Source organism: Delphinus delphis, chromosome 16 (assembly GCF_949987515.2).
Source record: "Delphinus delphis chromosome 16, mDelDel1.2, whole genome shotgun sequence".
Classification (NCBI taxonomy): domain Eukaryota; kingdom Metazoa; phylum Chordata; class Mammalia; order Artiodactyla; family Delphinidae; genus Delphinus; species Delphinus delphis.
This window is the reverse complement of record NC_082698.1, coordinates 11,738,246-11,750,502: the sequence shown is the minus strand read 5'-3', so window position 1 is coordinate 11,750,502 and position 12,257 is coordinate 11,738,246. Positions and strand designations below refer to the sequence as shown.

Genomic DNA, 12,257 nt, shown 5'->3' with positions numbered 1-12,257 from the left:
TTGAAGCATTCTAAGACTGGGCTTTGCTCCAATTGGGCAAATACGAAATTTTGTTTACTGTATTCATTAGAATATTTGAATTACAAGTCATTTTAAAGTTTTTTCAAATTGCCCTAAATAATGCTCATAAATAAGCCTTTCAGATGTGGTTTGGGCTGCAGGCATAGTGTGATCCAGAGGTTCATAACTTCACCAGAGCACCTACTCATCATTTTCCCAGCTCTGACTTCCTCTGTCTGTCAACCTTATCCTCCCAGCAGCTTGTTGTGTGGTGTCAAGAACACTGCAGCAAACCCTGGCCTCACACCCATGCACCCCAGTACCAGAGGAGGAGGGAGCACCTTGGCTTAACGTGCCCAGGCGACGTCTGTGGTTCGTGCTGATTTTACTGGCTTGGGTTACATGCCCACCACCCTTATCCAGTCAGTCCCTGTAACCACGGAATGTGACATGCGGATCAGGCAGTCAGGGGCAGAGCCTTAGTCCCCAGAGCTGCTAGCATCTCCGTACAGAAATCAGGACACTGGAAAGGGAGTGGGCTGGGGAGTAGAGGCAAGGTCATAACTGGCTCCTCTTTCTACACTGACCTTGACTCTTCTGAGTCTGCAGAGCCTGGAGGTGGATAAAGGGTCCTGGGAGTTTGCCGATCACCTTGCTCCATCTGTCTGAGGCAAGAACCCAGGTGTGGGTTGGTGGCTCTGTCTGGCCCTTTCTGGGGTCTCACCATATTCTTCTTTTCTTACCTCTAGAGAGAGATTACTGCAGTTTATGTGACAAGCAGCCAATTGGGAGGCTGCTTTTCCGGCAGTTCTGCGAAACCAGACCTGGGCTGGAGTCTTACATTCAGTTCCTGGACTCAGTGGTAAGTCCCTTCGCTGGGGGGAAGAGCCCTTTGGTCCTTTGTGATCAGCGATCGTTTTTGTCCAAAGGAAAAGATAGACCACGTGGCTTACGTGGATACAGAACAAACTTGTTGCTTAAGAGACTGCCGGTGCAGACTCGTCTCCAGGTCACCACCTGCTGCATGACCTGCGGGGCCAGCTCCCACTCTGGGCCTCGGTTGCCGCTGCTTTAACACGAGGTTCTGTCAGTTCTCTGATTCTGGGAGCCTGGGTTATTGTGAAGTAGTACCTAGGAAGTTGGGTGGTTTTCCCAACACCCCAAGGTGTTGGATTCCCAGGCCCCTTCTTCCAGCTGAGAACCCGTTTTCTAAAATCCCAAAGCTTGTGTTTCTTTGTGTGCTTGTTTACTGTCTGCTTCCCCACTAGAATGCAAGCTCCCTGAGGCCAGGGCCCTGGGCTTCCAGTTCACCTCTGCCTGGCATTGTGCCCAGCCCATACAGGCATTCAGTAAACGTTTGTGGGAGGAACACGTGTTGGCCATTTCAAGGCAATCTGACAGCTGCTGGCTGCGCTGCGCTGGCTGCTGGCATACACAGCTGTGACTGACACCACGGGGACTTCCTTCAGATGTACTGGTCGTTCATTTGTTTAACAAATGCTATATTACTCACCCATAAAAAAGAATGAAATCATGCCATTTGCAGCAACATGGATGGACCTAGAGATGATCATACTAAGTGAAGTAGGTCAGAGAAAGATAAATATCATATGATATCACTTATACGTGGAATGTAAAAAAATAATACAAATGAACTTATTTACAAAACAAAAATAGACTCGCAGACATAGAAAACAAACTTAAGGTTACCGAAGGGGAAAAGGAGGGGAAGGGATAAATTGGGAATTTGGGATTAACAGATACACAGTACTATATCTAAAACAGATAAACAACAAGGACCTACTGTATAGCACAGGGAACTATATTTAATATCTTGTAATAACCTATAATGGAAAAGAATCTGAAAAAGAATATATATGTGTGCATATATATAACTGAATCATTTTGCTATATGCCTGAAATGTAAATCGCCTATACGTCAATTTAAAAAAAAACCAAAAAACAAATGCTGATTGATCTGTGTGGGCTTTTAGGACAGGACGTAGGAACACACAGGAGTTCCTCAACACTTGCTTGGGAGGACGGGGCACCTCAGCCTGGCCTACTGCCCTTTGGGTGTCTGTCCAAGGAAGGTAGAGAAGGAGTGGGGAGGTGAAAGATGAATCACGGTCAGTCGTGAAAGGAATGGGGTCACTTGGGCCCCCCCTTTCCAAGGCAGGGGGCCAAGGTGCTGTTGTTTCCTAGAGGCCCTAATGCCATCATTGGCTGCAGCCATCCTGACCTCCAGCTTGGTGTGCGGGACAGCCCTATGGGGCCCAACCTTCTGTGTCTGCTTCAGGGTCTCAAGGTGGATCTCTAGACCCACTGGCCAAACTGTCCCCTGAACTTCTCCACCGGAAGTCACATGGGCCCCTTGAAGTCAACGCATCCTTAACAAACTCAGCACCCTCCCCCAGCTCCCCACGGCTACCAGCCCTGACATGTTCCCTATTCCAGTGACCAGCACGCCTCCATCACCCACCCCCGAAATCTTTGCATTGTTCTTGACCCCTCCCTCTCGTCATTCCTCCCCCAACCGGATCAAGGACCATGTACCTGGCTCCTGACTCCTCCTAGCCCAGTTCCCTTCCCTCTACAACCTCTCTCCTGGTCTCCACGCAGGCTCTCGCATGACGCATACAAGTGATTACCATAGATCTCAACCTCAGCTGAGCAGTAGAAACACCTGGGGAGCCTTAAAAAGGATACCAATGCCTGAGCTGAAGCCCAGACTCATTAATTTCAATCTCTGGGGATGGGGCCTGGTATTTTCATAACGTTTTATTATGGAAAATTTCAAACTATAAGAAGTAAAAGTCTACAGAATAGCGTAATGAACCCCCCATGCACGCTGCTCCAACAATTATGGATTCAAGGCCAACCTTGTTTCACCCACATCCTCCCCTCCGGCACATTTTGCAGCTGACCTCACTTATGTCATTGTATCTGTGAACATGTCAGCATGTATATCTAAATGATGACGGCTCTTCAACCAAAAAACCACAATGCCATTATCACAGCTAAAAAAAATAATTTATTACTCTCATCACATAATCAGTGTTAATAATCAAATATCATCAGCGTTCAAATTTCTGATATTCTCATGCTTTTTGTAAATGCACGTCTTAACAGTTTATAACCCTCTCCAAGAGTGTCCCACAGTCTGAATGTTGTGTTCTCACCCCCATGTGTCGTTTAATAAGTTCCTCTGTATGTCTTGTAAATTGCTCATTGAATCTAGAAACTTGGTCAGATTTAGTTTCAATCTGGTGGTGGTAGGGGACTGACTTCATAAGTGGTTTCAGGCTCTTCTGCTAGGGGACTTTTTAAAAATATATTTATTTATTTTATTTTTGGCTGTGTCGGGTCTTAGCTGCGGAACACAGGATCCTTCATTGTGGCGTGTGGGCTCCTCGTTGCGGTGCGCTGGCTTCTCTCTAGTTGCGGCACGCGGGCTTAGTTGCCCCGCCGCATGTAGGATCTTAGTTCCCAGACCAGGGATCCAACCCGTGTCCCCTGCATTGGAAGATAGATTCCTAACCACTGTGCCGCCAGGGAAGTCCCTGCTGATTCCTAACCACTGCGCCACCAGGGAAGTCCCTGCTAGGGGACGTATAATATTTGGTGTCTGTCTTTTTGAGATGGCAGCAGCCATAGATATTCAATACCCAAATCTATTGATTAATTAGGGGTTGTGACATGGCGACATTCTGTCATTCCTTCTTCATTTGCTAACTGGGAAACACTTCCTTTCAATTACTGTTTGGTTACCCAATGGTAAAGTTCATATAGGAATTGCTTGATTCTTTCCCCATGTTTATGTTTTCAAAGCACCAAATTGGTTCACTAGCATCCTCCAATGATAAACATGGGGCATTTTGATGCATTGGTGCTCCATGGTTTCATTGTTGGTCTGTGGAGCCCTTCAGGTTGGCTTTTGGGCCCTTGAGAGGACCCCAGTGGTTATTGGCAGCCTCCTTGCTGTGTGGTGTGATGCAGTGTTCCGGGCTCATCTTGTTTGTTTCCTGCCCTCCACCTAGAGTTTGTCATTTCTCCAAGAAGCCCTGGTTCCTTTTACTGGGCAATGGTACTTAGAGACTACAGTTTGGCACTAGGGGTGTTCATTACCTCCCACTGGATTGGCCACTGTTTGTAGCAGACATTGGCAGTTTTCACATCTCTCAGGACTGTACTGTGTGTATGTCCAGAGTTGGGAAACACTGACATCCAGAGAAAAGTCCAAGTTCTGAGGCTGCCCTCCTAGACCTTCCACCAGCAGGCCTCTGCCCACCCAGGCTTTGACTGGCCAGGCTGGTTAAAGTCTCTCAGCCCCGACTCCCTCCCTCTCACTACTCGAAATGCCTCCCGGGCCCCCTCTGCCTGGTGAGTGCCAGCTCATCCCCCTGCACGCTGCTCTCAGAAGCGTTCCCCGTCCGCCCTCTCTCCCCACGTGCCCTCTGCTCCAGGCCTCCACACACACCTGAGCCTCACACACCTGAGCCTCATTACTGCGCGGTGCTGGCACAATGGCGCATCGGGGTGGGGGTGCAGGCCCCTGAGACAGACCTTGAGGCAATGCTGGTGCCACCTCAGCTGCCAGGGAGACCGTGGGCAGGTGCTTGACCCCTCTGTGCCCCATATCTCATCTGTAAGCGGGGCCGTAGTTGTATCTGATGGTGGTGGACGTGTTGAGGAGAGATTGAATGAGTTCACGCCACTCAGGGCAGCGTCCGGCATGTCACAGACGCCCGATGAATGTAGCCAGTAGGGCTCTATTTGTGTGCCTTTCTCCTCCACTAACTGGAAGTCTCTGGGTGGCACAGACATAGCTCATCATCTCTGCATCCTCGCAACGCTGAACCTGACAGGTGATCAATGCTCAGGACTCACTGGGAGCTGGTGTCCATGGCTGGAGTGGAGGGAGCCAGGGCAGAGGGGTCTAGGAGAGGTGACAACCATCCAAGACCTTGTGCCATTAGAGAACTCTGACTTTGAGTGAAGCAGGGGAGCCGCTGGAGGGTTTGGAGCAGAGCAATGCCATGGTCTGATTTAGGTTTTTAAGGGATCCCTCTGGCTCCTGTGTTGGGAAAAGGCTATGGCGGGGGGCAAGGGTCAGAGTGGGGAGCTCTGATGGGTGAGAGCGGGTAGTTGCTCAAGCCAGGGTGGAAGCAGCCGGCCGTGGTGACAAGTGGTAGGATTGGGGGCATGTTTTGAACCAGAGCTCACAGTATTTTCTGATGCCCTGGGGGTGAGAGAGAAGAGTTGGTGATGACTTCAGAGTGTTGACCTGAACCAGTGGAAGGATGGAATGCGGGTAGGGCTGTGGGAGGTTGGTTTGTGGGGAGGTCAGAATCTTTACCTGGGGCACACTCAGCTTCCGACGTCTACCAGATGGCCCAGTGGAGATGTCCATGTGGAGGTGGGTGTCAGAATCCAGAGTTTGTGAGAGTGGTCTGGACTGGAAATAGCAGATTGGGAGTTGTCAGCATGTAGCTGGTACTTGGAGCCACGGGCTGGATGAGCTCACCAAGGAGGTGAACGTGGATGGAGGAGCTGAGGATCAAAGTCTGAGCCCTGGACAAAGGCTCCTCCCCACTTGGAAAAGATGAGGCATCGGCAGCTTTGGGACCTGTCTGGGGAGTCGATGAGGCAGGGCAGGGCAAGGCTAAGCCCAGGAGCCAGTGGAATTTTCCAGCCACGTGTCTTATTAGACGTTTATAGCCAGTTTGAAAAGAAGAAGGAAAAAAAATCCAGTGGATGCCTATTTTCATTCTGGTCCTGCAGACGTTCTCTTTTGCTGGGCCTGTACCAAGATCTCTCTTTTGGAAAGGAAATGTGAGTCTGGCTCCCTGTGTCGACGCGTCAGATGCTCCTTACATATGCCTTAACGCCGCCGCCCCTCGGGAGAGGCTCACCCCATCCCCTCGCGTTTCTGTCTGCATCTCTGGGAATTAGCAAGGCCTTTCATTGCCCATCCTGACGTGTCAAATGAACAGGCTTTGGAACACCTCTTTTACGCATGAAGACTTTACTGAGTTTTCCAGGGCTGGCGCAAGGCTCGTCTGAAATACCTTTTTTCTTCCATCCTGACTGGAACTCCGAGGAGGGAGGAGGTGGCGGCATCCTTGGTGTTGCACGCCGCTCCAGTGCCCCTGGCTCAGTCACAGCCATACACACCGTTCCCACCTCTGTGCTGAATTTCTACCAAGTGGAGTTTTTTAAAACAAACCCGTCTTCATCGGCTCTGACGTAGCCCCCAGGAAAGGCTGCTCCCCTGCACAGTCCTGAAGACGGAGTTTCTCGAGTCAAGCAGAAGACATCGGCTGTTTTAAAATGGGGCCTGGGTGATTTGGGGGCAGCAGAGCTGTTTGTGCATCATTCATCAGACTGCAAGATTAAGATCCCTTAATCTTGGTTGTCAAGCAGCTTCTGGGAGCCTGAGAGGGACTCCCCCATTGCCCTCCCTTCCAGGGAAATGGAGTCAGTGACCCAAGTCAAGGCCTTGAGTAGATTTGGCTTCTGGAGGGCCAAGAAGATTTGCCTAGCGGGTCAGGGGATTGGAAGGGCTTCCAGGCTCATGTCAACCTCCACAGGCCAATAGGGTCTGGCCATGGACCTCTTAAAGACTGACGTACTTCTTCTCTAAATTGTTTTCTGGGAGCCTTGATGGCATCTCAGCTCATTTGAAACCCTCCCGTCCCCAGGCATGGGTGCAACTTAAAGTTTTCAGGTCTCTTCTCTTTGGGATTAGGGGAGGTTTGGCAGATACTCAACCAGATTTACTCAACACACATTTATGAGATGTCTCCAGTGTGTCACACTCTGTTCTAGCAGTTGGAAACTACAGAGTGAGCAGGAGAAGTAAGTTCCTGCCCTCATGGAGCTTGCTTTCTGATTAAATGCAAGATTGAAAAAGAAAGAACATTTTTTAATGAACTAAGAGATTCTAGCTATAAGCTCAGACACCTGTCAAGTATTTGTTATCTATTGCTGGGTAAGAAATTACCTAAAACTTAACAGCTTGAAGCAACAATAAACATTTGTCATCTCATAGTTTCTATGGGTCAAGGATTTGGAAGGGGTTAACTGAGGTGCTACTGGCTTATGGTCTCTCTAAAGGTTACATCAAGATATTGGCTGGGGCTGCAGTCATCTGAAAGCTGGATCTGTTTCCAGGCTTGCACACATGGCTGGCAGGTTGGTGCTGGATGTTGGCTGGAGGCCTCAGCTGTCTTCCATGGGAGCCTCTCCATGGGCTGCTTGAGTGTCCTCACAACATGGCTGGCTTTCCCCAGAGCACGTGATCCAAGAGAGCATGGTAGAAGCTGCAGTGTCTTTTGTAACCTGGTCTCAGAGGTTCCATACTGCCATATCCCTGATACTGTAGTGGTTACATGGGTTAGTCCTCTATTCAGTATGGAGACAGCCTTCGCAAGAACATGAATAGCAGGATGTGAGGATTAGTTAAGTGTGCATTTTGGAGACTGGCAACTACAAATATGACTACAAATGGACTACAAATGGAGTCTCACATCAGGAAATGCTAAAAGTCACTCTAGCCCAGAACTATGGCATGTGAAATTAGTGGGCTATCACCTGGTTTCAGATATGTCCGGTTATCCTGGAATTTTGTTGTAAAATGAATTGAAATGCCTCACCAGCGGAACTAAATATTCTGCTTCTCTTATTTTTGAATCATACCCAGTATTTATTTTTGTCTTTCTATCACTGCTGTGATCTCCCAAAAGAGGGAGGGTGGAGGGTGGTAATCTTTCTTCAGGTGGACATAAAGACCCTCAGAGCAGTTGGTAAAGCCTGGGAGCAGGGTCATCTTGAAAAAGTACCACTTGTAAAAAAGTAGGTTCATATGCTGGATATCTGTGGGATTGTCCAGTCTCCTGGGTGTCCCACCTGTACTCCCAGACAACATGGCTCTCGTAGAAGCTGCCATGTTCTTAATGCTGTCGCCTGAAAACCACAGCTGATTGGAGCAGGGATGAGTCTGTGAGCCAGTGCAGATCAATGAGTCCTTTCTCTGGGGTTTATAGATTTGAGGGGAAGTCCTTCTCTGGTAGAGGAGGCTTAGAATAAAAAAAACCTGGCTGCTAGGTTTCGTACCACTGGAGCAAGCCAGGCAGCACTGAGGGAGAATGAGGCCAACACACACAGACACACACACACAGACACACACACACACACAGACACAGACACACACACACACACAGACACACACACACACATACCTCGGTGAGAGTGGGTTCCAGAAGTGCTCATGTCCCTGGTTCCTGGTGCTCTGGGCCAGGCTGCATTTCCATTTTCCCCACAATTTGGTTGTTCAACCCATCCTTGGGTTCCAGGAGCCCAGAGATTACGGTTTTGCCTGAATTAGGCTAGGTTGGGATTCTTTTCGCTTAGAATTGAAAGAGTAACAGGGAGAGCCAAAGACCTTTGCACGGTGGCCTTATGAGCGCGGGAGGGAGTAAGGACAGAGAAATAACTCCAGGGGCTGCAGGAGGAGGACCAGCTGGGCGGTGCGGGGGTGGCACAGAGCCACTCCGGGCGGAGGCTCTCTGAATGATGGGCACACAGCAGGTGAGAGCACAGCCCCTCTGTGCTCTCTGACAGCGGCTGGTAAATCTGTCACCTCCCCCCGACCCCTGCCCCGAGAGAGGGTCAGCACCCTTTCCTCCTAACTTCTTTTCTGAGTTTGCCTCCGCCAAGATATGTCTCTCAAGCTGGTGGCCGTGGTGCCACCACCTTGGGGTCACTCCTACCGTTCTGTCTGTACCCCGCGTGGCCAGGGGTCCTCTCCTTCCTCCCTTCTTTCTCTGGGCCCATCCCATTGAAACCTGGGCCATGGAATCCCTTCCTGACCCAGGCCCGAGGGCTCCTCACATGGCAGCCAGAGACCAGAGAACACTCTGTCTGCCCAGGTGGGCACAGGCTATGGAACTGACCAGGCCCATCTGATGCTGGGGCCCCGGGGGGACACCCCCATCTGCAGTCTCACCCCCATTCTTCATTCTCGCTGGGGGGGCTGGGAGGGGGCAGGCGATGCCAGCCATCTGAAGGATTGTTCAGGCATCAGTGAGGGGCCTGGCCGGAGATGGATGGCTCGCTCATGTGTGAATGAACTAGAGTTTAATGAGGACGGTTGACAGAGTGCTGGGCAGAGCAGGGAAAGCAGTACTGGCTGATGTACACACCTGCAGCTCTGCAGGGACAGGGGAGGGGCCGATACAGGAAGGAGTGGGAGAAGGCAGCTGCAGGAGCTGGGTCTTCAGAAGGGGGTCCAGGAACCCGGGTGCCCAGGCGGCGAGGGGGCCCGCAGGGTGGGGAGTGACTCCAGAGGGGCAAACGGAGACCCCCACCCCCATGGTCGGGCACCAGCAAGACGCTGAGGCCAAGGTGGGAGGAGCCGGGTGTTTCTCCAGAAAGAGCCATGGGGAGCAGCCCTGCCAGCCGGGCGTGTCACTTGTCCCTGCTGCGAGGACTCTGGAAAAGCTGACCACATCGGTAATTACAGCAGCCGGAGGTGGCGAGACCTCAGCCTCTCTGATTTCATCTTCCTGCCAGGGCAGGAGAAGGGCTCCCGGGACGAGGAGGTGACATCTTGAGTTGGTCAGAGGCCGAGAGGAATTCAGCTCAGACTCGCTCTGTAAAGCAGTGCCGGCTTCTGTGGAAACGTGGCAGGGCCCCTTGCACCGGTTTGCAGTCTTCATGTTTTTAAAAACTCATCTGAGGGAAATGTGTTTTAATAGAGGACGTATTTTTATTAGCATTTTCTGAGATGGATGATGCAATTAGAGCCAGCCAAGAGAGAGAATGAAATATTAGGTTTATAAACTAGGATGTACACAGATGTTTATACTCTTTGGCAAGTACAGATACGTAAATAATTCTTTTAGCCTTAAACTCAATGTAGCATTCTGCTCTTTGTGTTACAGCATCTCCTCCCCAAAGGCCATTCCTGTGTTTGGCATAAATCACAGTGCAAAGAGAAGGCTCATTAAATGCCTGCCTCCGTTGGCACCATGGATGTATCTGGGGAAGAGAAATACCCTCTGCGTGGACTGGCACAGGAGCTCTTTGGCGCTCTGGCTGTTAGGGTTGAGCTCTGGGCAGGAGAAGGTTTCAGATGGGCAACACGGCAGGGAGGACAATGTGTGTCCCCTCTGTTGGGAGGAGGGGACAAGCCCACCACCCTCCCTGGTTGGAGGGAATTCTCACGGATGGAGGTCACGGGGGCATCCTGGCATGTGGTTCACCTCTCTGTTCGTTGAAGTCATTGTCGGGCTGCCGCTTCCAGAGCCCACTCTAATAGTAAAATTCTAGGCTGCTGGCCCAGCCCAGCCTCTTATTTGCTGTCTATGTTTTCTGGTTGAAGCTGATTTCAGCAGCTTTGGCCGACTACCTGGGCAAGGGTGTTCCCGTAGCAGCGGGTTCCCGGGTGGTCCCCCGCCTCTGGTTGTGTGATCGGCCTGAGCTCTGCCCAGCCGAGCTGCCATGGTGCTTTTTCTCTGTAGGTGGCCTCTCAGGACGGGTCCCCCATGAGCCCCTCTCGGGGGTCACCGTGGAGACTTGGCCTGTCACTCCAGGTGACTTAATCGGTGTGGAAAGCCCAGCTGGAAGCCTTCTGTTGGTTTTCTGCCTCCCAACACAAATGCTCTTCAAGTGGTGGCGACCTGACATGGACTCTCAAAGAAAGGCCTTTTGATGCCGGGCCGGGGATGCCTGTCCCCGCGTGCTCCCGGCTGCCGCCCTGTGGAACTGTGGCGCCCAGCTGCCCAGCCGGGCCTCTGCTGGGAGGGAGCTGACCTGAAAGGGATGTTATTTTTTTAACGTGGGTTTTAGTACCCAGAGCAATAATATTTTCAGCTGGTTACTGAGGCTGATTAGTGAGCCTTAGGCCTCCATTTGGTTAAATAGAGCCTTCTTCACAGATGTGTTTTGGGACAGTGCAAATCCAGGGTTCTGCATGGGATTGAGTTACCCCCAAAAGGTAGTCGGGCATTTGCCTGTGGCCTGGGCCCTGCAAAGCAGTCTGGGTAAATTCCCATAGCGCCAGACCACCAGGAGGGGTTTCCAGGGTGGCTGGACACTGGGAGCTTCTCTTCTCCCCCCTGGAAAATAGGGGGGCAGTTGTACTCTAGAACCCTCAGCCCCTTTAGAGTTGCAGCTCCAGCCCGGGAGGGTCTTCCAGGCTGGGCTGGGGAGAAATTGGACCCTAGACACTGGATTGAGAGGTTGCTTTGAACCAGGCCAGGGGGTGGGGGGCGGAGGTTGGGGTCTGACTTCACAGCGAGGTGGCTGGGGAAGGAGTTTCAGTCCCTCTGTGCTGATGTCATTTCCTGTCTCTTTTGAAATAGCTGTACTTTTGGACGGAGGCTGACAAGTCCTTGGGTGGTGGATTTTGAAATGGTTATAAACAACTTGCAATTAGTTCCCTTGTTTAAATGAGAAGGGCAAGCTCACCCAAGCTCTTCCTTAACTCGAGGAGGCCTTTTACCCGCTTAGCAAGTGGGTCAGATGCCAGTGAAGGAGCCTCTCTCGGGTCAAGGAAGATAACACAGTCTGTCTTATGAGGCCTCACTTCTTTCTTTAGAGCCCGGGTCCCACTGGCCTGGCCAGCCATCAGGGTCCTAAGTTCCTTGGTGTTGTTGAGAAAGAGGTCTGGGCTTGGAGGTCCAAGTCCCAGCCCTGCCGCCTCGCTGCAGCGCCCCGCCCCTGCCCCCCCCCCCCCGCCCCCGCCCACCTCCCAGTGACCCTGGGCGACTCTGCTGAACCTTCTGCTCTTTGTTTGCAGATGAAGGGGTGTGACAGCAGCCCCTTCCCTCCTGTGTCACTACCTGGGCTCTTTTTAGGTTCATGTAAGAGCATTTGAAATATCTCTGTATGTTCCCTTTGTAAACTGAAAAGCTGTAAAAGCTACGGAATGCGTATTATTGTCTTCTCTTGCAAGGTGTAGTCATTACAATGAGTATTTATTATGTGCCCGTCTCTGTCACGTTCTCTCTGCACAATCACCCTACACGTAGGTGCTTTTTCCATCTGCACTGTATAGAGGTTGAGGAAACAGTCCGAGGTCACACGGCTTGTAAGGTGTGTGACCTCAGGCAGCCTCTCTCGAGGATCTTCCAGGTTGGTGGCTCCAGTTACTTTCCAGCAGCTTCCTTTGATTTTCCTAAGCCGGTGGTTCTCAACCCCAGCTGCCTGGGTGCCTGGCCTCCATCGCCAGAGGGTCTGACTCCATGGGC

General features: G+C 51.3%; 1 protein-coding gene across 3 annotated transcripts in view; it reads left to right on the top strand.

Annotated features, from left to right (window-relative positions):
- GRK5 (G protein-coupled receptor kinase 5) overlaps positions 1 to 12,257 on the top strand; it is a 224,512-nt gene that overhangs the window by 156,949 nt on the left and 55,306 nt on the right. For all 3 annotated transcript variants that reach the window (XM_060033979.1, XM_060033978.1, XM_060033980.1), the window contains one exon: positions 750 to 862. In XM_060033979.1, coding sequence (XP_059889962.1) covers positions 750 to 862 — 113 coding nt within the window. The remainder of the gene's footprint in view (positions 1 to 749; positions 863 to 12,257) is intronic.